The sequence below is a fragment of the Oncorhynchus mykiss genome, chromosome 30 (genome assembly GCF_013265735.2).
Source record: "Oncorhynchus mykiss isolate Arlee chromosome 30, USDA_OmykA_1.1, whole genome shotgun sequence".
In the NCBI taxonomy this organism is placed as follows: Eukaryota; Metazoa; Chordata; class Actinopteri; order Salmoniformes; family Salmonidae; genus Oncorhynchus; species Oncorhynchus mykiss.
The window spans coordinates 29,709,538-29,737,405 of NC_050570.1; the positions used below are offsets into that span (position 1 = coordinate 29,709,538).

The 27,868-nt window shown below is 40.5% G+C and overlaps 1 protein-coding gene across 2 annotated transcripts; it reads right to left on the reverse strand.

Annotated features, from left to right (window-relative positions):
- Window positions 1–974: 974 nt before the first annotated feature.
- LOC110521696 (regulator of G-protein signaling 8-like) lies at window positions 975–27,868 on the reverse strand. 2 transcript variants are annotated; one of them, XM_021599476.2, is made up of 5 exons: window positions 27,690–27,868; window positions 6,937–7,041; window positions 5,026–5,087; window positions 2,416–2,582; window positions 975–1,604 (listed from the first exon to the last, which is right to left on the reverse strand). In XM_021599476.2, the coding sequence occupies exons 2-5, from the start codon at window positions 7,035–7,037 to the stop codon at window positions 1,410–1,412; spliced, it is 525 nt and encodes a 174-aa protein (XP_021455151.1). In that variant the 5' UTR covers window positions 7,038–7,041; window positions 27,690–27,868; the 3' UTR covers window positions 975–1,409. The 2 variants fall into 2 exon arrangements, with proteins under 2 accessions (XP_021455151.1, XP_021455150.1); XM_021599475.2 differs by lacking the exon at window positions 27,690–27,868 and adding an exon at window positions 23,634–23,915.

Here is a 27,868-nt window from a genome sequence, read left to right on the forward strand (position 1 = left end):
CTAGATATTGTCGCGGTCAGAGAGTTTGGCTCTCCACTCAGAACCTTCCCCTTAAGACCGCTTCTCGCAAGTTGACCCCGCGGTTCATTGGTCCGTTCCGTATTTCTCAAATCATTAACCCTGTCGCAGTGCGACTTCTTCTGCCGCGATATCTTCGTCGCGTCCACCCGGTCTTCCATGTCTCCTGTGTCAAGCCCGTTCTTCGCGCCCCCGCTCGTCTCCCCCCCCCCCCCCCCATCCTTGTCGAGGGCGCACCCATCTACAGGGTCCGTAGGATTTTGGACATGCGTCCTCGGGGCCGTGGTCATCAGTACCTAGTAGATTGGGAGGGGTACGGTCCTGAGGAGAGGAGTTGGGTTCCCTCTCGGGACGTGCTGGACCGTGCGCTGATCGATGATTTCCTCCGTTGCCGCCAGGCTTCCTCCTCGAGTGCGCCAGGAGGCGCTCGGTGAGTGGGGGGGTACTGTCATGTACTGTCATGTTGTGTCTTGTTTCTGTCCTTTCTCTTCACCCTGTCTCCCTCTGCTGGTCGTGTTAGGTTACCTTTTCTCCCCATCTTTCCCCCAGCTGTTCCTTGTCTCCTCCTAACTACCTCGTCACCCCTTTTCCCACCTGTTCCCTTTTTCCCTCTGATTAGTCCTCTATATCTCTCTCTGTTTCTGCTCCTGTCTTTGTCGGATTCTTGTTTGTGTTTTTCATGCCTGAACCAGACTATCGTCATGTTTGCTGCAACCTTGTCCTGTCCTGTCGGAATCTGCCGGCCCATCTGAGCCTGCCTATGTTTGGTTATTAAAGAAGCTCTGTTTACGTTAATTCGCTTTTGGGTCCTCATTCACGCACCATAACAGAATACCCACTGTATCTGTTGTAAGATGGGTGGTTAAAGTTTTGGAAAAACATGATGTTGATTAGACTTTTTTTCCAACTCACAATTTGCACCACTTCTGGACAACCGCCCACATATTGTGTATATATCAGATGACATGCTGCAAAACTTTAATAAAATTGCCAGACATATTTCTACACCACGATAAATCTATAGTGATGGGAGAAATAAATATCATCAACAACAACAAATTTTCTATTAGGAGTAATAAAAGGATACACAGTACAATGTCTTGTGGTATTTTGTAAGTGTAAACTATATGTTGACACAGTTCTAAGAGGGATGATACAATATCACAATATGTCTAAATACTAAGAATCTGTGAGAGGAGAATCCTAACTTGATATTTGTATGGATAACTCAAAAACGTTCACATGATTCAACATGTCATCGTGAGTTATTGAGTTACGCATTGAGATCTCAAGTTAGAACTTGAGGAATAATGGTTCCTTGGGTTCTAGCTACTGAAGAAAAACACAACTGTGTGTGTGTGTGTATCTGCGACGGCACGTGTGTGTGTTCTTCAGACAGAGTTCCGATGGCAGTGTGTGTACTGCATGTCGAGTAAGTCCTGGTAGATCTTGGAGTGGAGAAAGCGTGGGTAAGAGTCTTTCTCCATGAGGCTGTGGACCCTGGCCTGAACCTCATTCAGACTGGAGGGGGTGGGCTCCGCAAGGCTCTGCCTCATCACTTCCCGCGTACGGAAGTCTATGTTTACCTACAGAGACCAAGGAAGAGAAATGAAAATTTAGATATCCAAATCATCTTAGTGTGAATTTCCTATGAAACACTTGTTTGTGGACAGCATAAACATGATTATTAATCCTTATAATCAAAGTATGCAAAGAGTATTCATGTGTATCTAGCGGTAATTTGTGGATTAAAATGTTTATCTGACACATAGTAACCCCAAATTAAAAACGAATCATAGCCTTTTGCATTGTTATTTAAGGCCAGGCACCACAGGTTGAAAATATGTTTTTGCATATACAGTACTTTGGTCCATTAATATTTTCTATATTTTATCTTATTCTTACTCATCAAAAAGTATTTTACAAATAATTTCAAAGCTAATTTAATCACACATAATTTATAAGCCCATTTCATAGAGAATGTTACATGTTAATTTACTTTTATTTTTTTTATTTTCTAGATGACATTTTCTTCTGAAAAATGGCATTTTACCTATCTTTCTTTAGTATTTACTGATAGATGTGTGAATAAATACTTTAAAAAACGATCTATGTGTAAGTCCAGTCATGGAGTGTCTTAACAAAATGAAACACGAATATTTCTTCATTCAGCGTCCAGAAAAAATGTATTTGTGTGATATGCAAATATACACATATTTAATTAGAACACCTAATTTTCATATTTAATACAAACAACTATTAGATTTCTGTACACTTTCAACTGGTAAAAGATTGTGATATGATTAAGGGGGAAATACCCTATCAGGGTGTGGTGCCTGGCCTTAAAAGTGACAAAGTGAATATTTTGCATCATTAGTCATTTGATCAAACACAAACCTCTCTGGGAGCCTTGACATCAATAAACTCATTGTAGATCTTGTTAATTTTGGTCATCAATTTAGCGGGAGTCTTGATTTTTTTATATTCCTCGCAGGCCATCCAGAACTCAATGTTCTCGTCGCTGAACTCCGTCTGGAGAAAAGCCTGGAAGGCAGCCAGGCCACCTAAGACACAAAACATCCATCAGATAGATAGAAGAGCTAACGGACGGACGGACGGATGGACAGAAGAGCTAACGGACGGACGGACGGACGGACGGTCGGTCGGTCGGTCGGCCGGTGAGTGAGTGAGTGAGTGAGTGCCTTTACAAAGATCAATATTGTATCCCAGCACCTATTTCTGAACATGGGCCAGTTTCTTTGGAACTGATGTTTTTTTTCTTCACAGAGAGCAGCTGTAGATACTAACAGGGTTGTTTATCATGTGTTGATATTGTCTCAGATGCAGAGTGTGCTCTTGTTCTCAGCACAGGGAAGAGCTCTGTTATTAGAACATAAACATATGACCCACAAACCTTCAATGAGCTTTTTGTCAATCAAAGATAAGTGATCAATTTGTCTGACATCAATGAAAACACAGGAGGTCATGTTTTGCAATCGGCCATGTCATGTTAACATGTTTTCTCCATACTTTCTATCCCTCCTTCACTCCCTCCCTCCCTCTTTTCTCTTGCATTTATTTGCTTAACATTTTCCCAGCAGCAGCAGTAGAGTAGTCCATCAGGCCCTATCACCAACATTACTCACACACTCTCACTACACACTGGCTATAGGAAAATCACCAGGGACACTGTGACTGCATGCAGCCTTGTCAACAGACAGTGTTCAAAATAAAAAAGCATTGAACTTAGCTTGGAGGAAGATTCTCTCGCCCTGCTTTATTCTTAAATATGTGTGCCAAAAAATATACAAAAATCTTGAGCTTTCTTATTTCTCCTAGATATAGGACAGACACTTCAAAACCTTATTCCTTATGACTGTCTTTTTCATTGAATGTGTTATTCAATGCGTTTGTATGGGCTGTAGTTGTAAAGACCAAATTCAATATTCTATCAAATTATATTTAATTTACACTTTTTTTTTTTTAGGGGTGCTAAAATTCTAAATCAAATAGCTCAATTATCCATGGTATGACCATCTTAAAACAATTCCATATATTAGCTTGTATTTTTATAGGTTTTAATTAATTAGCCTCTTTAGGAATAGGCTATTATCTGGTAGTCAAGCAAAGGCCTTCCAATGTCTGAATGTACTGTAGGTCAGTGTTCATTTCTCACTCTCATTCGATTTTCCTTACAGAATGCAGAAATACACTACACAGAGAGAGCTAATGTACACATAAAGATTATAATTTAATATTGAAAAACATAGATTTAGTTCAGCATCAAGGTCTCTTTACTCATTGCCAGGTCGCAGTTGTAAATTAGAACTTCTCAACTGGCCTACCTGGTTAAATAAAGGTGAAATAATTGTAAAAATTGTGTTCGGTGAAACCGGTTACAGAAGTGTTTCCCTTTGTTCCCTTCTGTCTGAGGATAATATTTGTCAATTCCAGGAACAAGCAGACTGAGAGCCTAGACTTTCATGCAGCTAGGGTCATAAGAGGTTACGTGTGGATGTGACGTCAAACCATGATCGAAGTTTACACCAATTTGTCTATGTTGTACAACAGCACCACCTGTTAAAGAGTTAGTAGAAGGGTTTACAGTACTGCTTGATTAACTCAATAGAGACAAATGCTAATTTGAAACATTCACACATTACATTACAAATGACCATTAAGATAACATTACCATATGACTTGAGTTGTGAGTATATCTCTAGTTTGGACAAAATATTATTGTAATATTAAAAAACAGCAAGTTGTTGTTCATTGACGCACTGAAAAATAAAATAAAATTGAACTAAAGTCAAGGTCGGTCGTCTGTCTTCCTACTGTGCAGTCTAGTTTTCCGCTCCCTGTGGAGAGCCTACAGCTATCACTCTCTTTTCTGTCCTTTTTGTCAGGTTATCTAGTGAGAGTGTATGTGCTAGTGAGAGAGAGAGAGAGAGAGAACACTGACAGTCTCTTCAGATGGCCTGTTATTATGAACACACTTAACCTGTCACGTGTGTGTGTGTGCCTGCACGTGAACGCTATGTGTGTGCTTGTGAGTCTGTGTGTGTGTTTGCATGTGTGTATTTGCACATGAACATGTGTGTTATTGTGTAATCCACAGAGAAGGTCACAACCAAGCGTGTGACTCATTGTGTGTTGAGGAGTAACACAATGAGTCACACATCAATAGCCAGACAGACAGCGGATCTTACATAAGAAGGGTTTAGGGGGAAAGAAATGGACTGATGTGGGGAGCCATCCTCAGATAGGAAACAGAAAGACAATCATGTTTTCAAAGGGAACAGAAGGGGTATAGAATGGGACTGAGGAAAAAATGTAATCCGTACAGTTGCGTGGTTCGCTTGGCTAAACAATAGCACGGACAGTTTTTTGGAGGGGTTGGTTTATAAAAAAAATATAATATTGTTTTCTCCTTATTTTGGTTCAATTTCTCATATCTAACTCTAAGGAGAAGGATTGACTGATACTTGTCAATAAAAAGGGACTTACACTTGTTAGACAGAAGAACATCGAAGGAATCTGCCCACAGAACGACTTCATCTTTTGACAGCCTTGAAGAAAAGACAGAAAGATACAGTGACATGTTTTCAAATGTGTATGCAACCATGCAGATAAAGGCAATTCAACACACACACATTAATAGTTTAAGAGGTTGCTCAAAAAGAGTCTACACCATCTATCGCATAGTCTTATTACATACAGCTGAAGTTTATAAGTTTATATACACCTTAGCCAAATACATATAAACTGAGTTTTTCACAATTCCTGACATTTAATCTGAGTAAACGTTCCCTGTTTTAGGTCAGTTAGAATCACCATTTTATTTTAAGAATGTGAGATGTCAGAATAATAATAGAGAGAATGATTTATTTCAGCTATTATTTCTTTAATTAAATTCCCAGTGGGTCAGAAGTCTACATACACTCAATTAGTATTTGGAAGCATTGCTTTAAATTGTTTAACTTAGATCAAATGTTTTGGGTAGCCTTCCACAAGCTTCCCACAATAAGTTGGGTGATTTTTTCCCCATTCCTCCTGACAGAGCTGGCGTAACTGAGTCAGGTTTGTAGGCCTCCTTGATCACACACACTATTTCAGTTCTGACCACACATTTTCTATGGGATTGAGGTCAGGGATTTGAGATGGCCACTCCAATACCTTGACTTTGTTGTCCTTAAGCGATTTTGCCACAGTTTTTTGGAAATATGCTTGGGGTCATTGTCCATTTGGAAGACCCATTTGCAACCAAGCTTTAACTTCCTGACTAATGTCTTGAGATGTTGCTTCAATATATCCACATCATTTTCCTCCCTCATGATGACATCTATTTTGTGAAGTGCACCAGTCCCTCCTTCAGCAAAGCACCCCCACAACATGATGCTGCCACCCCCATGCTTCACGGTTGGGATGGTGTTCTTTGGCTTGCAAGCCTCCCCCTTTTTCCTCCAAACATAACGATGGTCATTATGGCCAAACAGTTCTATTTTGGTTTCATAAGACCAGAGGACATTCCTCCAAAAAGTATGATCTTTGTCCCCATGTGCAGTTGCAAAACATAGTCTGGCTTTTTAATGGCGGTTTTGGAGCAGTGGCTTCTTCCTTGCTGAGCGGCCTTTCAGGTTATGTCGATTATAGGACTCATTTTACTGTGGATATAGATACTTTTGTACCTGTTTCCTCCAGCATCTTCACAAGGTCCTGTGCTGTTTTTCTGGGATTGATTTGCACTTTTTGCACCAAAGTATGTTAATCTCCAGGAGACAGAACGTGTATCCTTCCTGAACGGTGTGACGGCTGCGTGGTCCCTTGTCGATTAGACTGCATACTAATGTTTGTACAGATGAGCGTGGTACCGTCAGGTGTTTGGAAATTGCTCCCAAGGATGAACCAGACTTGTGGAAACCTACCATTTTTTTCTGAGGTCTTGGCTGATTTCTTTTGATTTTCCTATGATGTCAAGCAAAGATGCACTGAGTTTGAAGGTAGGCATTGAAAGACATCCACAGGTACACCTTCAATTGAATCAAATGATGTCAATTAGCCTCCCAGAAGCTTCTAAAGCCATGACAAAGTTTTCTGGAATTTTCCAAGCTGTTTAAAGACACAGTCAACTTAGTGTATGTAAACTTCTGACCCACTGGAATTGTGATACAGTGAATTATAAGTGAAATAATCTGTCTGTAAACAATTGTTGGAAAAATGACTTGTGCCATCCACAAAGTAGATGTCCTAACTGACTTGTTTAACAAGACATTTGTGGAGTGGTTGAAAAACATAAGTTGATGTAAACTTCCGACTTCAACTGTATGACATTTTTCTGGCACTGCGAGTAATAATACCTACATTCTATATCAATGGGAGGGACTGGAACAATGTCATCTGATGAAAACATCTACTTACTTTCGGCCTCTGGTGGCCCTGTCCTGGGAAGGGGGCAGGAACTCAGTGAAGTCGGGGTATGAGTCAGACTTATTGGACAGGCAGCCTAGTCTGGTCTTCATGGTTCTACTCATATGAATGGGAGAATGGAATAGAAGCACACAAGAAAGTACCTCTCCTGATTACCATTCACATGACATGAAAACCTATGATATAAAATTTAGACTGTCCTCTGATGTAGAAATCCATCTTCACAGCTTCATTTTAGCTAACCAACATTTTATTTATTTATTTCACCTTTATTTAACCAGGTAGGCAAGTTGAGAACAAGTTCTCATTTACAATTGCGACCTGGCCAAGATAAAGCAAAGCAGTTCGACACATACAACGACACAGAGTTACACATGGAGTAAAACAAATATACAGTCAATAATACAGTATAAACAAGTCTATATACGATGTGAGCAAATGAGGTGAGAAGGGAGGTAAAGGCAAAAAAAGGCCATGGTGGCAAAGTAAATACAATATAGCAAGTAAAACACTGGAATGGTAGATTTGCAGTAGAAGAATCTGCAAAGTAGAAATACAAATAATGGGGTGCAAAGGAGCAAAATAAATAAATAAAATGAATACAGTAGGGAAAGAGTTAGTTGTTTGGTCTAAATTATAGGTGGGCTATGTACAGGTACAGTCATCTGTGAGCTGCTCTGACAGTTGGTGCTTAAAGCTAGTGAGGGAGATAAGTGTTTCCAGTTTCAGAGATTTTTGTAGTTCGTTCCAGTCATTGGCAACAGAGAACTGGAAGGAGAGGTGGCCAAAGAAAGAATTGGTTTTGGGGGTGACCAGAGAGATATACCTGCTGGAGCGCGTGCTACAGGTGGGTGATGCTATGGTGACCAGCGAGCTGAGATAAGGGGGGACTGACTTTACCTAGCAGGGTCTTGTAGATGACATGGAGCCAGTGGGTTTGGCGACAAGTATGAAGCGAGGGCCAGCCAATGAGAGCGTACAGGTCGCAATGGTGGGTAGAATGTGGGGCTTTGGTGACAAAACGGATTGCACTGTGATAGACTGCATCCAATTTGTTGAGTAGGGTATTGGAGGCTATTTTGTAAATGACATCGCCGAAGTCGAGGATTGGTAGGATGGTCAGTTTTACAAGGGGATGTTTGGCAGCATGAGTGAAGGATGCTTTGTTGCAAAATAGGAAGCCAATTCTAGATTTAACTTTGGATTGGAGATGTTTGATGTGGGTCTGGAAGGAGAGTTTACAGTCTAACCAGACACCTAGGTATTTGTAGTTGTCCACGTATTCTAAGTCAGAGCCTTCCAGAGAATTGATGTTGGACAGGCGGGCAGGTGCAGGCAGCGATCGGTTGAAGAGCATGCATTTAGTTTTACTTGTATTTAAGAGCAATTGGAGGCCACCGAAGGAGAGTTGTATGGCATTGAAGGTTGCCTGGAGGGTTGTTAACACAGTGTCCAAAGAAGGGCCAGAAGTATACAGAATGGTGTCGTCTGCGTAGAGGTGGATCAGAGACTCAGATTTGACACAGTGAACTCTATCAGAGAAGTAGTTGGTGAACCAGGCGGTTAATCATTTGAGAAACCAAGGCTGTCGAGTCTGCCGATGAGGATGTGGTAATTGACAGAGTCGAAAGCCTTGGCCAGATCAATGAATACGGCTGCACAGTAATGTTTCTTATCGATGGCGGTTAAGATATCGTTTAGGACCTTGAGCGTGGCTGAGGTGCACCCATGACCAGCTCTGAAACCAGATTGCATAGCAGAGAAGGTATGGTGAGATTCGAAATAGTCGGTAACCTGTTTGTTGACTTGGCTTTCGAAGACCTTAGAAAGGCAGGGTAGGATAGATATAGGTCTGTAGCAGTTTGGGTCAAGAGTGTCCCCCCCTTTGAAGAGGGCAAGTACAGGGAACATGTACACCTACAGCTCTAAACATAGTCTTCTAGGAACGTGCTCAGATCTAAACCTCCTGCCTGTAGTCACTATGCTGATGGGTCAGTCATGAGCAAGGCCATGGCCTGTGGATCAGTGTATTGATCCATCCAATGACTACATAATTAAATGTTTGCATCCAGGTGTTCAGATGTTGGAAGTGGGAGAGCACAGTTTCAGGATGTGCCTCATGAAGTTTACTTAAACATCACTTCACATTTGTTTAATATGCACCGACCTGTTGACACATAGTAATTTGCCTTCGACATATTTCTACTTACTCACTCACACTACATATCACACAATCAATCTGTTCAATGTTTTTTTCTATGGTGTATCATGGACACCGGTTGTTGATGTAATCATCAAATGAATGAAATGGCCAGTAAATGTCCTACCTGACTTATCAAACAGTAACGTTTCATATCATCACCTATTGTCCAGCTGCTGTAGGATTAGACCGATCAGACAGACAGACATATTGATGAATCTGATTAGAGTCATTGCTCTAAAGAGACACACCAGATAGACATAGAAAGCAGGTGTAGCTCCATATGGAGAAGCCAACATGAATACCCATCAGCTAGCTACCAGAGAACATCCAATCTGGATAGTGAGCCACAAGCCTCTCTACCATGCACCTATTTCCCCTGATAACATGCACACCAAACACTGCTGAGTGCTCAATATGCCAAAATGGAATGAGAGGAATGAGTTCCTGCATCTGTAGTTAGTTACATCAGTGGCATGATCAGTGACATGATCTCCATCCCATTGGTGGGTAAATTGTTAGAGTACTCAGTGTTGCCTTGCCTCTTGGTGTTATTGGAATGGTCAGTCAAGCTTCTGTAATCCAAGGACTCCTCTTTTAAATAACTGATGTTTGCAGTATTTCTCTGCTGGCGAATAAAGAGAGAGGGGTTGTCTGGTCTTTTTATACTTATGAACAACAGGGTAGTTAGTGTAAGTATTACTTCCTTTGGTGATCATTACCCTAAAGCCAGATGCCCCCGGCAGTCCCACTACAATATCAACAAACTGCTTGTATCACAAAAGCTTTTCCTTTTTCAATAAGCTTGATTCCTACATGCCACTATATTGCAAAACAATATATATTGTTGGTTAAGATGGTTTAGTTGGATGGAACATGGTGCTGCTAGAAACACTGAGGTTGTTGGTTTGATTCATGAATGTGCTACCATACATACAGAATATATTAGTTAATTCTAGGGCACTTTGGATACAATTGTCTGCTAAAATGTATTATATTACTATTGTATTTCAGCATCTATCTAAACTAACACTTCCTCTACAGAGAAACATTGGTGGGTGTTGGAGGAGGCGTCATGGAGGATTGTTCTGGCGTCTGTTGTAATTGGTCAAATTGCATGCAAAAATCACTTTAATAGGCCTTCTCATCATTCACTCTTAAGATTCCACTCATAGATTCCATCTAGGCAGAGCAGGTTTATTAGAACACTTTGTGTGTGTGTGTGTTTGTGTGTGTTGTGTGTGTGTTAAATTCAGGCTGTAACACAACAAAATGTGGAAAAAGTCAAGGGGTGTGAATACTTTCTGAAGGCATTGTAGGTAGAGAACATTGAACAGAACAAGACTGTAAATAACTCAATTTGGACAAAATTGCAGATATAACCTTATAGTCCCAAGCTCTCGAAATGTCCCTTGACTATCTACAGATCAGTATCAGCTGTGATAATTCTCTAAGATCCCTAAACTGAAAGTCCTCAACGATTACAGACCTGTTGCCCTCACGTCAATAGAGATTATAACAGAACAGCTGTTGGACCCCCTCCAATTCACCTACAAAGCAGTGCGGATTACAGAGGACACTCTGTTATTCTTCATGCACATCCTGCACCAGCACGTGGATACACCAAAATCATATGCCTGGATTCTGATCCTGGTCTTCTCTTCAGCATTCAACACCATTCAACCACATCTCCTTCTGCAAAAACGTATGGACAACAGCTACATCATCAGATGGGTTGACAGCGTCCTGAATAACCTCCCTCAAACAGTGAGGGTGAACTCTGGCCTTTCCCATTCCATACCCAGCAACACAGTTGTCCCCAAGGAAGTGTCATTTCACCAGTTCTCTTCATATTGTTTACAAATTACGCAAAGCCATGCTCTGCCACACCATCAAATTTGCAGATGGCACAGCCATGGTCGGAATAATGTTAGGCATTCAAGAACACAACTACAGACAAGAAATACACACATTCACAGAATGGAGCAACAATCACTCACTACAGCTAGACGTCCAAAAATATATATATATATATCTCCAACTTCCAAACAAAAGCTGAGGATCTGGAACCGGTCAAAATCAACACAGAAAATATTGACAGTGTAAAAGCATACCACTCCCTGGGAACAATCCTCGACTACACTAACCTGGAATTCTAACCCAAAAGCAATATTCAAAAAAGGACAACAAAGACTGCACTTCCTCAGTAAAATTCAATGTTTAGAACACAATACTCCATCTCTTCTATAAGGCATTCATCTAAAGCATTCTCACCTTCTGTTTCCTTGGCTGGTATAGTTCACTCTCAATAACAAACACCCACACAATTCGCAAAAATGTCAACATTTCAAGCAAAGTCTGCTGTGTCAAGTGCCAAAGCATATCATGATAAAACCAGAACCATCTACAAAGCCAGACACATCAATATAGACATCACACACCTGCTGTACAACCAGTACATTACAAACATTACAGTCCGGCCAAAGACTCAAAATCCCACTCTATTCCAAACAAAAACAGATTCCTGAACACATACATTTTCAAAACAAATAACATTTTATTTGTCACATGGTTTGTAAAGAATAGGTGTAGACTAACAGTGAAATGCTCACTTACGGGCCCTTCCCAACAATGCAGAGAGAAAAATAAAAACCAAATAATAACACAAGGAATAAATACACAATGAGTAACGATAACTTAGCTATATACACAGGTTACCAGTTCAGAGTAGATGTGCCGAAGTACGAGGTCGTTGAGATACAGTAGATCAAGTTGAAGTTGGAAGTTAACATACAACTAGGTTGGAGTCATTTTTCAACCACTCCACAAATGTCTTGTTAACAAACTATAGTTTTGGTAAGTCGGTTAGGACATCTACTTTGTATATGACACAAGTCATTTTTCCAACAATTGTTTACAGACTGATTATTTCACTTATTAGTCACTGTATCACAATTCCAGTGGTTTAGAAGTTTATATACTGTACACTAAGTTGACTGTGCCTTTATTAAACAGCTTGGAAAATTCCAGAAAATTACGTCCTGGCTTTAGAAGCTTCTGATAGGCTAATTGACATAATTTTAGTTAATTGGAGGTGTACCTGTGGATGTATTTCAAGACCTCAGAAAAATTCTAGACTTCCACAAGTCTGGTTCATCCTTGGAAGCAATTTCCAAACGCCTGAAGGTACCACGTTCATTTGTACAAACAATAGTACGCAAGTATAAACACCATGGGACCATGCAGCCGTCATACCACTCAGGAAGGACACACGTTCTGTCTGACAGAGATGAATGTACTTTTGTGCGAAAAGTGCTAATCAATCCCAAAGGACCTTGTGAAGATGCTGGAGGAAACAGGTACAAAAGTACCTATATCCACAGTAAAACAAGTCCTATTTTCGACATAACCTGAAAGGCCACTCCGCAAGGAAGAAGCCACTGCTCCAAAACCTCCATAAAAAAAGCCAGACTACGGTTTGGAACTGCAAATGGGGACAAAGATCGTACTTTTTGGACAAATGTCCTCTGGTCTGATGAAACAAAAATAGAACTGTTGGGGCGGTATGCGAATTGGACTGGGTCCAGGGTGTCTAGGATAATAATGTTGATGTGAGCCACGACCAGCCTTTCAAAGCATTTCATGGCTACAGATGTGAGTGCGTCGGGGCTATAGGAATTTAGATAGGTAACCTTGGCATGTTCGGCACAGGTACTGTGGTAGTCTGCTTGAAACATTTAGGTATTACAGACTGGGTCAGTGAGAGGTTGAAAATGTCATTGAAGATACCCGCCAGCTGCATGCTCTGCATCCTGGTAATCTGACTTGCGCTGCAGCCTTGTGAACATTAATCTGTTTAAAGGTCCTATTAACATGGCTACGGAGAGCGAGATCACACAGTCATCCAGAACTGCTTGTGCTCACATGCATGGTTCAGTGTTGCTCACCTCAAAGTGAGGCATTTAGATCGTCTGGTAAGCTGATGACACTGGGCAGCTAACGGCTGGGTTTCCCTTTGTAATCTGTGATAGTTTGCAAGCCCTGTTACATCCGACAAGCGTCAGAGCCGGTTTAGTAGGATTCGATCTTTGTCCTGTATTGAAGCTTTGTCTGTTTGATGGCTTGTCGGAGGTCATAGCAGCACCCAGATGGATGTCCCACTCCTTGAAAGTGGCAGCTTTAGCCTTTAGCTCAGTGAGGATGTTGCCTGTAATCCATTTTGGATATGTACATATGGTCACTGTGGGGACAATGTTGTCGGTGCACTTATTAATAAAGCCGGTGATTGTGGTGGTAAATAGACAGCTATGAAAAATATAGCTAAACTCTTGGTAGATAATATACAGCTTATCATGAGGTATTCTGACTCAGGTGAGCAAAAGCTCAAGACTTCCTTAATATTAGAGATCGTGCTCCAGCTGTTGATGACAAAGCCACTCCGCTCCCCCTCTCAGCTAACCTGTTTCTAGTTGTTGTGTGTATGTACTGACATTTATGTGTAACTAATAGATGCACACACACACACACACTACATGTAAATGTTTTAAATATGTCAATTGTAAAGTATTTTGTCTGTAATGTCTTTTCCGTTATGTGTAGGACGCCAGTAAGACATTTGGCTCCGCTAATGGGGACCCTAATAAATCAAACTCAAGACTGCTGTCCGATCTTGACGATGCATGGAAACATTATCACAATAACTGTTCGTCGGGAGCTTCATGAAATAGGTTTCCATGACCGCACAGCCACACTCAAGCCTAAAATCATCATGTTCAATACCAAGCATCGGCTGGAGTGATGTAAAGCTCGCCACCATTGGACTCTGGAGCAGTTTTCCACATTTTATTATGTTACAGCCATATTCTAAAATAGATTTAAAAAGCTGCAGCAATCTACCCACAATACCCCATAATTACATTTTTTGTATTTATTTTTTTTAATATAAAAACGGAAATACCTTATTCACATAAGTATTCAGACCCTTTGCTATGAGACTCGAAATTGACATCAGGTGCATCCTGTTTCCATCGATCATCCTTGAGATGTTTCTACAACTTGATTAGAGTTCACCTGTGGTAAATTCAATTGATTGGACATGATTTGGAAAGGCCCACACCTTTCCATATACGGTCCCACAATTGACAGTGTATGTCAGAGCAAATTGTGGGAGAAGGGCCTTGGTCTGACAGAGCTCTAGAGCTCTAGAGTTCCTCTGTGGAAATGGGAGAACCTTCCTGAAGGACATTCAGCAGCACTCCAATCAGGCCTTTATGGCAGAATAGCCAGACGGAACCCACTCTTCAGTAAAAGGCACATGACAGCCTGCTTGGAGTTTGCCAAAAGTCACTTAAAGACTCTCAGACCATGAGAAACAAGACTCTTTGGTCTGATGAAACCAAAGATTGAACTCTTTGGCCTGAATGCCAAGCATCACGTCTGGAGGAAACCTGGCACCATGCATACGGTGAAGCACAGTGCTGGCAGCATCATGCTGTGGAGATGTTTTTCAGCGGCAGGGACTGGGAGACTAGACAGAATCGAAGCAAAGATGATCGGAGCAAAGTACAGAGAGATCCTTGATGAAAACCTGCTCCAGAGTGCTCAGGACCTCAGACTGGGGCGAAGGTTCACCTTCCAACAGAACAACAACCCTAAGCACACAGTCTCTGAATGTCCTTGAACCCGATCTAACATCTCTGGAGAGACCTGAAAATAGCTGTACCGCAACCTGACAGAGCTTGAGAGGATCGGCAGAGGAGAATGGGAGGAACTCCCCAATTATAGGTGTGCCAAGCTTGCAGCGTCATACCCAAGAAGACTCTAAAAACGTGCTTTTGCTTCGTCATTATGGGGTGTTGTGTGGAAATTGATGAGGAAAAAAAACAATTGAATCAATTTCAGAATAAGGCAAAATGTGGAAAATGTCAAGGGGTTTGAATACTTTCCGAATGCGGTGGTAAATAGACAGCTACGAGAAATATAGATGAAAAGTATAGATGAAAACTCTCTTGGTAATTAATGTGTGTATGTATTACTGATTCCTGCTAGTAGCTCACTAGTCCCTATGAGGTGTCTAGTTATACAGGTTATGAGCTCTGTATGCAATTAGTTGTTGGTAGAGAAGTCGAGAGAACAAGCAAGGTTCAACACGACCAAGCTATTATCCCACACTCAGTCTCTGTGGTTCATTTGAGCCCCCAAATGAGCTGTCTGTGTCTAACTCAACGCTTTTCATTCCCTATGGAGGAGTATGGGAATGATACAGTATTGCTGTGCGATAGGAGCGCGACATAATTGCCTATTTCATCTCAGAGTTTATACAGAGACAGAACATATAAACCCAGTTGTTGAAAAACAAAATACTGAACAACAATAAGTATTTTTGCATGCCGTGGCCTAATACCAATAGCTCCAAATTATACAGCAAATACAGCATTATCGTCACAATAAAATGTGAATGGAGGCGTTTTCCAGGTGGAATTGCTATGCTCATTTACGACCATTTTACGACAGCTTTACGACAGATCTGATTTATAATGGGAAACATGCTTATGTACTGTATAGGGTGCGCCTAGTTTATAAATCTCAATATTTTTGTACCTGAGCACACTTTTCAGAAATCTTCATCCAAATTGAGGTTAGTGATCGCTGTTCTGATGTCCAGAAGCTGTTTTTGGTCATAGGATGGCAGAAACATTATGTAAAGAAAAGTTACGATCAGCGAAAAAAAGCACAAAAAATAGCAGAATTGGTCAGGAGCCCATAAGATGGCAGTTATGCACTGACATAACTCCAAACTTTCAGGATTCATCCATAAGTTTGAAGTACGTCTTGTGATATGTGTTGTCTGTAAATGGAGTGTTGTATGTCCTGTGCTTTGATTTTGTGTATGTTTGCCAGGAACTGCTGTATGTTACCAGACGACTTTCCCCTAGAGGGACAATAAAGTATTAAATCAATCAATCTCTGCAGTGGAAAGCAGAGCTGTGTTTTCACGTTTTCTCTGCTCTGTAGTGAGCTGAATCTCTTCACCTACATTGGGTGGGAACACGTGCCTCTCTGCCTGCCTGCAGAGCTATTTATAAAGTTCTGTGACAAATCTGTGTAGTCAGGGGTAAGCCACTTAATGTTCTATTCAGCCATGCAGCAGGCACAGACTCCTGGAGGGGCTGCTATAAAAAGGATTCCAAATTTGAACATGTCAGTTTCCTCATGAATTTTTTTATAGAACAACATTCGCAATTCCTTTAAAAGATGCCTGGTTGCTGAAAAGGGATCCTGAAAGTACTGGGTCTAAAAATTCCCTTTGATGTTGTTTTGGTGCCTTACGGTATTTTGACTTTTTCCTGTGCCATGGTTTTCTTGTTCTTAGTGTGGAGAATGTAGTTGGAGAACAGATCCTGGTATGTCCATCTGTCAAGGAAACATCATTGGCCTTGACATTTGGCCATGAACATGTATCGGTTCAAATCAGTGTATTGTTTGTTGGAATACCACTGCAGGGTATAAAACACTGCATGAATAACCAACCTGGTCTCAGAGCATTTCATAGTATTCTGTACTTATATGATATGTTACATATCATGGTATGTATTAATTTGTAAATGTCCATCACCAATTTCATTTGATATCTTACAAATGAATTTGTAATATATGTTATGAATATGCAAAACGTACAATATGCTACAAATTTGTTAAAAGTGGTAGATCATACAAATGTTCAAATGGTACAGTATGTTACAAATTAGAAAAACATACAATATGTTAGGAATTTTCAAAACATACAACAGGTTAAGAATTTGCTAAACGTGTTATATGTTACGAACTTCCAAATGTACAATAGGCTAGGGGTTAAGTTTAAGAGTTAGGTTGCAGGGTCAAGGGAAGGTTAAATGTTAAGGAAAGGTTTAGCTTACATGCGGAGTAGTTACAAAGTAGCAAGCAGTTGATGAGATTTGACCGCAATTTTTTGGGCTACTAGATGTTTGCGTTTTACACCGAACCATCCACCATGACCAAGCACCCAACTTACATTTTTTCCTTAATAATCTTAGTGCGGAAATCCCGCTTCCCGGGATCAAATTCGACAACATCCGGTGAATTCAGAGCGCTCCAAATTCAAAAAAAAAAATTATAGTATTAAACATTAATGAAAATACAAGTGTCTTACATCGTTTAAAAGCTTAACTTCTTTTTAATCCAGCCGCTTTGTCAGATTTCAAAAAGGCTTTACGGTGAAAGCATACCATGCGATTATCTGAGGACAGCGCCCTGCATACAAAAGCATTACAAACATTTTTTAAACAAGCAGAGGCGTCACTAAAGTCAGAAATAGCGACAAAATAAATCCCTTACCTTTGAAGATCTTCCTCTGTTTGCAATCCCAAGGTTCCCAGCTACATGACAAATGGTTGTTTTGTTCCATAAAGTCCGTCTTTATATCCCAGAAGAGTCAGTTTAGTTGGCGTGCAAAATGCATACAAATGAATGCCAAAGTTACCAATACACTTTATCCAAACAAGTCAAACAACGTTTCTAATCAATCCTCAGGTATCCTAATATGTAAATAAACAATCAAATTTAAGACAGAGAATAGTATGTTCATTACCAGAGATAAATAACAAAGTGCGCGCCCTCATCCACGCGTGCCACAATACTACTGCCAAAATCGGAGCCACCTAGAAAATATACAAATTCTAGCTCATTTTTCAAAAAACAAACCTGAAACTCTTTCTAAAGACTGTTGACATCTACTGGAAGACCTAGGAACTGCAATCTGGGAGGTATTCCATTGATTTTCCCATAGACAGCCATTTCAATGATTGGTGAGCTCCAAAAACATTTTTTCCGGATGGATTCTCCTCGGGTTTTCTCCTGCCATATCAGTTCTGTTACACTCACAGACATTATTTTAACAGTTTTAGAAACGTTAGCGTGTTTTCTATCCAATTCTACCAATTATATGCATATCCTATCTTCTGGGCCTGAGTAAACAGAAGTTTACTTTGGGGACGTCAGTCATCCGAATTTCCGAATACTGCCCCTCAAGAAGTTTTAAGGAACCATCTGTAACCATACCAAATGTAATGTATGTGACCAACTGGCTCGATTCGTTCTTATATAGCAACATTTGAAATTGTACAAAAGTAGACTCAGAGCTAGAAAATTGTATATTATACACTACAGTTGAGGAACAATGGGAAAGTAATTCTGCTTTGAAAGTTGACAAACTTGTAACCTCTCTTTTGAGAAAATGGCCCTTGAATAATTTGGTACACCCACTGGAGAATTCTTTCTTGTCTAAACCCATTCAGCATAATTCACACCCTCTAAAGCCTTAGCCCCACCCATCTCTTTCAGGATTGACATGTGAGGCCATCTACTAAACAACCAAAAATTAAGCCTAAAGGCTGGTTTATACTACGGGTGTGTTCGTAAATTAAATCTGGAGTGCCAGAGTGCGCTCAGAGTGTGCTCTGGGTGTTCATAAATTCAGAGTGCTGTCAAGAGCGTTTCACTCTCGGAACATTCAGAGCTTACACTGGATGCTCTGGCTGAGGAGTAGGGTTGATCCAAGCGTTCTGACCTCACAACGGCAGTCAACCATCGAAGCTAACTAGCTAACATTGGCTAGCTTGCTAGCTACTTCCAGACACAAATATTAGAACACCTCACTTTGACCATTTTACTCGCCCTGGCAGAGCTGATTAGGCTGTTTTCATGTTATTCAGAGCGTTGGTGACTATAACTGTGCTTTGCAACAATTGAATTAGACTTGTTTGCTGATGTTTACTGACACAAACTATATTCATCGTGTGTTGAGCGTTCGTAAATTCGTCAGTTATTCTGCGCTCTGGAACACTCAGACGAGAGTGCTCTGAAATTAGAGTAGATAGCCAGATCGAATTTACCAGCTACATCTATCGATAGTTTTTGCAGTGATATCATGAGCATTCTATTGAAATGGTTACTTGCATAGTGGAGTCTTTTGATTAGACATGTAGCTAGCTAACTAAACAATTAACCATAATCCCAACTCATAATGTTACAACCCTGCATGAATCTGCAGGTAGCTTACCAACCAGGTTCAATGTTAGCTGGCTAACATTAGGCTATAACTAGCATTGCAAATGGCTCTGAGATAAGAATAATATAAATACACATATCATACACATAACGTTACCTAGCGAGCCAGCCAGCTAACTTAAGCTAGCTAGCTAACAGTACACTTGAAATTAAAAAGTCTTTCTGACAAAATTAGAAACGTGCAATATCTGAAAATGTCAGTAGATAGACTATCTTTACCCATATACATGGATGGACACTTCTCCCTCTCTATCACAGATGCCATGGTTGCCCTTAGTTTGAATCCTGCGAGAGGTGTTTTATACAACAGCCTTCTGTGTGATCTCTTTTCGACTCCGTCTGCATATTTTATCCAACTCCTTAGATATCAAACTCTAATTCCACTGATTTCAAAACTCGGTCCTCCAGAAAGTGGAGCGAAACACTTATGCACTTGTACTATGTGATATCTTTCAAAAAAGCTGCGTTAGAAAGGATTACCTACACATACTGACCAGCTCATATTATAGACAGAAGTGCGCTACATGGCAGACCAATGCAAACTCATCACTCGGCATGCCCAGCCCACTCATTATTGTCGCTAATCATGGCTAGCAGGAAGGTTGGTTCCTTTTTCTGTGGCTAAACCAATTTGCCCTGTAATTTAACAATTGTATTCGTATTTACAGATGGCATACACATTTGATATTAAGGCACATGAAAGTTCACATATTCCCGAAGGCATTTTTGCCCAAAAACACATATGATAAAAAAAAGTTTACGTTCAAATGACTTTTCTGTGAAGTATTGACGCGCGACATATGCCTAGTTTCACATATCATACTAAATCAAGTGTTTCTGATTTATGTACAGAATAATACAAAATGCTCTGAGTCCAGGTTGGAATAACCACCCTGTTGACTTGGTGCAAGCAGTTTCCCACCATGCAGAGTTTCTCTTTGTTGCTAAAGTACAGTATTATCTAAACGTTGCATTAGGTATGGAGAGAAGCAATTGCTGCAATCACTTATTTCCCGTGTGAGTTAAACATCATGGGAACACTGAATAATTCGGTGTCCTTTATATTTATTGTGTGTATCTGTATGTGTGTCCACTTTTGCATAAGGGTATGCGCATGCACACATTTGGAGACCGTCTGTGTCCCTGTCCGAAAGATGAGTGCCAGTGCTGAAACCTTCCCAGGCTGTTTATGGGCTATTTCTGGCCTTACAGACCTATGCTGCTCTGCTGTCTTTGTTTAAGGCTGGGGTTGTCTGCCTGTCCCTGCCCTGCTCTGTCTATTCGTCTATCTGTCTGATGTCCAGTTTGTCTCCGAGGAGCAAACTTGAATCTGTTTGAACTGATTCCATTCTTCTCTCTACCCTCTTTCCATCCCTACCTCATCACTCTCTCTATATCTCTCACATCCCTATTTGTGTACGTGTTGCCACTGCCAACGGTTACCCTTCATGAACATTGTTATGTGGACCCCCAGCTATCATGCTTTTATACACAGAGGCATTGACCTTACCCCCTCAGGTAATCTAACTCTAAAATTAGCCCTGTTGTCTGTTCTGCAGGCTGCAGCTTGCTGTCTCACTGATGTCCTTGCCTTGTTATGCCAGCTTTGCAGTATACACAACTGAGTGTAGGCTATCTCTATACACTCTCATAGAGTAGACCTGATCCTGATAAACACATCAGCCCCAATGCATGGCGCACCTCGACAGGCATGGGGTAAAGCCAGTCTCATTTCATCAAACTAACATTATCTATCTATTTTTACCCTAGCTCTCTTCAGGCACAGTGATGTACGATCATATTAATGTCACTTTTGTTCTACAGAGAGGTTGATTTTCATGTGTGCTGCTGCCCAGTAGGCTACAATTGAATCTAATGCACTCATTACCATTTCAAATAGGAAAAATTAAGACACACTCGCATGCACACCCACGCAAACACACACACACATTCACTGCCCCCTGGAGGTGGAAGTTGGGGACTGAGGCATATGTCACAAGGGCAGTAAGGACCCTGAGTAAGGCCATATACCCATCCAGCCCTGAGTGATGAGAACAGTTCTATTTCAACTAAATATATGCACAGAGCGACCATGTTAATGGGGACATTTCGATGTAATATTGGCTAAAAATAACATTGTGCGGAGCATCACAGCATGCAATTCATAATTACATTTTAAGCTTTCGTTTTCATCTCTGTTTCAGAATCATTGTACGGTTTACAACGAGCACAGACATGTGCTTCGTTATTCAACCTTAGCACAACAAAACTACATTTATTTGTTCATTTGCTCTGGAATCATGGATAGGTGATAATACAGCCAGGTCGTTCAAGATTGATGTTGAAATTAAACATCTATCCATGTCCTAAGGATGATGGAAAATGGCTTCAAAGCTTGGGTTGTACTACAGCATTGTGGGCTGAGGTGGTTGGAGGTAGTGGACTCTGGATCAGAAGGTTGTGTGTTCGATTCCAGCCTCGGACACTGTTTAATTTATTTTTTATTTACATTTTTGGTTTTAACCTCTGAAAGTCTAAGACGTTTGGTGGGGGGGGTGGTACTAAGCTAACATATGGAATTTTTTTAAAGATGGTCATATCATGGATCATTGGGCTATTTGATTAAGAATTTGAGGACCCCTTTTGGTATAAAAATTAGGTTGAAAAATTATTTGATAAAATATTTAATTTGGCCTTTACTACCATAGCCCCTACAAACGCATTGAATAACACAGTTCTAAATGGCAAAAAAAGACTATCAAAAATAAAATCATAAGGAATAAGGTTTTTACGTGTCTAGGAGATGTAAGAAAGTGAAGGAAATATTTTTTGGCACATATTTAACACAAATCTTCCTCCGTACTTCCATTCGTTTGCATGGGTTACCTTCAGACGAGTCTCGTGACACCATTGCGTTCGTGCAAGTCTCCCCTTTCCATAGATCATAATAGTTTGTATGCTAAACCGTTCGGACGCTACAGACTTTTAATTGAGAAGACCAATTTTCGGGATGTCTCATGGTCTGACAAACACCGCTGTAGCTTGGCTACCTTCCACTGCAGATGCGGAAGGGCGACATGGGCGGATGAGGTGGATTGAGACACAGCCCATGCAGATATCTCTATCTTAAACTGACAGATTTTGATGAGGATTTTTTTACTGTGTTACTGAGATTGATGCACATGTGCATCGATGGACTCTTCAGGATGAACCATATCCCAAACCTTAACCATTCAGAATGACAGCCAAAACCTAATCCTTAACTCCGAAATTTGACGTTTGGTGAAATGGAACGATACAGAGCAACAGGAGCAACAAAAACACGTAGAAATAGTATGTTTGGAGCAACTATGAAATTTGACATTTAAAGAACGTGGATCAACGTCTAATTATGCAGTGAATATGTGAGCTCTTATTGGATAATAACCACTGGGCAGATGATTATGAAGTAGATGATGATTACAAGTTTGAACATTGCCCTTCTTTTGTTATTTTTTTAAATGTTATTTTCTGCTGAGTCAGAAATGATGCTCTTAATCCTGACTTTAGGTTTTTATGTAATCAATGTATTTGGGGGATTAGGTTTGCAAACCACTCTATCCAGACTGAATAAGCTTGACAGCTCATTCTGTTGAAAGCTTTCACAGTTACTAACCCTTTGTAGGGTCATTTGGCTTAAAAATACTGTAGCTGCAACTAGATTTAGGTAGCTATAGCTGTTTTCTCTTTCAAATGCACACTTTTTGGATGTAGATGTTCATATAATGTTTCTGAGTTGAGAGTGGCCAGGCAGAATCTATGTTTGATTAGGGGCAGGTTTTTGGGTAATATATGCTGAAAAGGGTGGGAGGAGTACTGAGATGTAAGGGACAAGGGAGGAGTGGAGAGATGAGAGGGAGGGAGGAACGATATTGATTATTTCTGTACCCAAGGATGATATTTGTTGGATTACCCTTGTGTGATAAATGATAAAGAGGTGAGATAATGATTGAGATAGAAGAGAGTGAGAGAGAGTTGTTAAACCTGTAGGTGGGATTTGTGGGTGCTTCAAATCCCTTCGGTCTGTAGCTCCTCCACTGTCTGACATTTACTGACATACACGCACACATACTACAATTTCTAAATGTGTAAACAATGCACTGCTGATGTAAATAAGCAATAACCAAAACCAAACTATATTTGGAGTAGTAAATAAACTATCTTCTCATGTCTCTAATAGTGTGTTTCCAGATGATGACAGTTATCTGTCCTGTAAACGAACCGTCTCCATCTTTTCTATTCTGGTGATCAGACACATTGACCGCAGATGTACATAACAACAGTCTGCTTCCCATCCTTTATCCATAGTGGACTTAAGTAATGTAGCAATCTACTAGTAAGATGAATATGGATGATGTTTTACCTTAGCCCTCTTGTGTATTTGATCAGCGCAGGTGGACACTTTCTCTCTTTTCCTCCCCAGCGTACGTTTGAGAGGAACAAGCCGCTATTTATCCACGTCGGTGTGTGCGTGAGTGTGTGTTTGTCTGTGATGGCACTCCTTTTTGTGTGGCGATTATATCTGCTGTTACTATTACAATTGCCGTAAGTAGGAGGCTAGGAGCCACGCAGCATGCTCATCAGTGTGAAAACGTGGTAGGGGGGAAAGGAAACGGGGCGAAGGGGTTAGGAAGAGGGAGAAACAGAGAAGGAGGGAAAGGCAGAGAACATTGTTAATGCACAGAGAACCCATACAGAAAATCCACATGATTTCACGTGAACATTCACGTGAAATCATGTGAAAACGTATTTTGGAACCCTTCACTTGAAATCACATGTTTTCATATGTTTAGTTTCATGTAATCATATATTGATTTACATGTTGTCACATTAACTTCACATGAAAACGTGTGAAAACATGTTTTTGGAACAATTCATATCTGATCAAGTGAAATGCATTTTGCGGTAAGGGAATTCTCTGAAGACAAGCCAAGCTCTAGCAGAGTGGTTGTTTAGATGATGTATGGCTATAAATATACAGTGGCTAAATAGAAATATAGTTTTCTGGACAGAGGCTATATAAAAACAGTTCTAGACTGGATCTTTATAAAACATAATATACTGTTCTAGGCACTGTAGGGATAAAAGGTGGGACAGAAACATTGTTCAGCTGATAGAAGATAATAATGATGCTGGAAGATGGAATTAAGCTGTAAGGTTGTGCGCTGAGAGTCGGGAAGCAAGTTCAGGAAGTGAGCGTTTGTAATGAAAAACGCAACATAATCCAAAACAAGAAACTCGAAAAACGCACTGACATGAAACTGAAACAATGACGCCTGGGAAAGGAACCAAGGGGAGTGACATACTGTATACAGTTGAAGTCGGATGTTCACATACACCTTAGCCAAATACATTTAACCTCAGTTTTTCATAATTCCTGACATTTAATCCTAGTAAAAATTCCCTGTTTTAGGTCAGTTAGGATCACCACTTTATTTTAAGAATGTTAAATATCAGAATAATAGTAGAGAGAATCATTTATTTCAGCTTTTATTTCTGTCATCACATTCCCAATGGGTCAGAAGTTTACAAACACTCAATTAGTATTTGGTAGCATTGCCTTCAAATGGTTCAATTTGGGTCAGACGTTTCGGTAGCCTTCCAAAGGCTTCCCACAATAAGTTGGGTTAATGTTGGCACATTCCTCCTGACAGAGCTGGTGTAACTGAGTCAGGTTTGTAGGCCTCCTTGCTCGCACATGCTTTTTCAGTTCTGACCAGAAATTTTGTATGGGATTGAGGTCAGGGCTTTGTGATGGCCACTCCAATACCTTGACTTTGTTGTCCTTTAGCCATTTTGCCACAATTTTGGAAGTATGCTTGGGGTCATTGTGCATTTGGAAGACCCATTTGCGACCAATCTTTAACTGACTGATGTCTTGAGATGTTGTTTCAGTACATCCACATAATTTAATCTATTTTGTGAAGTGCACCAGTCCCTCCTGCAGCAAAGCACCCCCACAACATGATGCTGCCACCCTCGTGCTTCACGGTTGGGATGGTGTTCTTTGGCTTGCAAGCCTCCCCCTTTTTCCTCAAAACATAACGATAGTCATTATGGCTGAACAGTTCTATTTTTGTTGAAAATAAGTACTTGGTCAATAACAAAAGTTTATCTCAATAATTTGTTATATACCCTTTGTTTGCAATGACAGAGGTCAAACGTTTTCTGTAAGTCTTCACAAGGTTTTCACACACTGTTGCTGGTATTTTGGCCCATTCCTCCATGCAGATCTCCTCTACAGCAGTGATGTTTTGGGGCTGTTGCTGGGCAACACGGACTTTCAACTCCCTCCAAAGATTTTCTATGGGGTTGAGATCTGGAGACTGGCTAGGCCACTCCAGGATCTTGAAATGCTTCTTACGAAGCCACTCCTTCGTTGCCCGGGCGGTGTGTTTGGGATCATTGTCATGCTGAAAGACCCAGCCACGTTTCATCTTCAATGCCCTTGCTGATGGAAGGAGGTTTTCACTCAAAATCTCACGATACATGGCCCCATTCATTCTTTCCTTTACACGGATCAGTCGTCCTGGTCCCTTTGCAGAAAAACAGCCCCAAAGCATTATGTTTCCACCCCATGCTTCACAGTAGGTATGGTGTTCTTTGGATACAACTCAGCCTTCTTTGTCCTCCAAACACGACGAGGTAAGTTTTTACCAAAAAGTTATATTTTGGTTTCATCTGACCATATGACATTCTCCCAATCTTCTTCTGGATCATCCAAATGCTCTCTAGCAAACTTCAGACGGGCCTGGACATGTACTGGCTTAAAGAAAAAATATTCAAACACGTTTGGTGTTTGCCAAAAGGCATGTGGGAGACTCTCCAAACATATGGAAGAAGGTACTCTGGTAAGATGAGACTAAATTTAGCTTTTTGGCTATCAAGGAAAACGCTATATCTGGCGCAAACCCAACACCTCTCATCAGCCCGACAACAATATCCCCACAGTGAAGCATGGTGGTGGCAACATCATGCTGTGGGGATGTTTTCATCGGCAGGGACTGGGAAACTGGTCAGAATTGAAGGAATGATGGATGGCGCTAAATACAGGGGAATTCTTGATGGAATCCTGTTTCAGTCTTCCAGAGATTTGAGACCGGGACAGATGTTCACAGTCTAGCAGGACAATGACCCTAAGCATACTGCTAAAGCAACACTTTAGTGGTTTAAGGGGGAATGTATTGGAATGGCCTAGTTGAAGCCCAGACCTCAATTCAATTGAGAATCTGTGGTATGATTTTAAAGATTGCTCTACACCAGCGGAACCCATCCAACTTGAAGGAGCTGGAGCAGTTTTGCCTTGAAGAATGGACAGAATCCCAGTGGCTAGATGTACCAAGCTTATAGAGACATACCCCAAGATACTTGAGGCTGTAATTGTTGCAAAAGGTGGCTCTAGAAAGTATTGACTTTGGGGGGGTGAATAGTTAGGCACGCTCAAGTTTTCAGTTTTTTTGTCTTATTTCTTGTTTTTTTCACAATAAAAAATATTTTGCATATTCAAATTGGTAGGCATGTTGGGTAAATCAAATGATACAAACCCCTCAAAGAAATATATTTTAATTCCAGGTTGTAAGGCAACAAAATAGGAAAAATGCCAAAGGGGGTGAATTCTTTTGCAAGCCACTGTACACTTTTATATTCAGACAAAGTCATCTCGATGTTGTATACTTCTAAATATTGCAATCAGTTGTCCAATATTGACACTCCTTCATACCTCTTTTTGTGAACAACAACTAAGATGGAAGATGTCTCTCATCGAGGTATTTTATGAGACAACATAATAATAACTGACAACAGGTGGAGGAGAGGAACAACAAAACAGATCTCACCTGTACAAACAGGAAGGAGAACGAGGGCGAGAGGGAGAGCGAGAGAGAAAGAGACATATTTCCCTGGGATTACAAGGACCCCCAAATGATTTGAACAATAAACAAATATTGATAAGTTGCTGTATATGTTAGCTGTTAAGTGAAATACCGCATTGTGTAATCATCAGAGCAAATGTGTCACCTGTTGCGATAAGAAAAGGGCAACCAGTGGAGCACAAACACCAAAGTAAATTAAACTATATTTATCTGTTTTTTTATTTGCCCTTGCCATTTGTACTTTTACCATTTGCACATTGTAACAACACTACACATAATTAGTAATATAATATTTCAAACATATTTTTATTTTGTGAGTTTAATGTTAACTATTAATTTGTGATAGTTTTTTTCACTTGCAATGTAAAAATAAGTTTCCCATGCCAGTAAAGCCCTTTTGAATTGAATTGAAAGAGACAGAGAGAGAGTGAAAGAGGTTTCATCTGTTCTGTCATAGGTAAAACAAAGCACGGGAAACATGAAATCGCTACACTGTAGCTAATTTTACGTAGTTTAATTCTCTTCGACAGATCTTGTTCCTTACCTACCATCATGACTCTCCTCCTGCTGTAATTCGACTGATAACAGGCTCTGAGTGCTTCAAACTGTTTCCTCTTTCTTCCCAATTACGTGCCCTGTGACATTTAAAGACATTTTAGCACTGATGGGTGTAACATCTCTGGTTAGATCAATGGTAGTCAGTGGCGGGCCGTGGCTTCATCTGGAG

Excerpts from the sequence above, each read along its gene's own strand:
- LOC110521696 (XM_021599476.2), bottom strand. The coding sequence starts at position 7,037 with ATGAAGACCAGACTAGGCTGCCTGTCCAATAAGTCTGACTCATACCCC. Across the intron at positions 5,088-6,936 it reads AGGGCCACCAGAGGCCGAAA|GCTGTCAAAAGATGAAGTCG; the intron begins GTAAGTAGATGT and ends CTTTTCTTCAAG. Across the intron at positions 1,605-2,415 it reads ATGTCAAGGCTCCCAGAGAG|GTAAACATAGACTTCCGTAC; the intron begins GTTTGTGTTTGA and ends TGGTCTCTGTAG.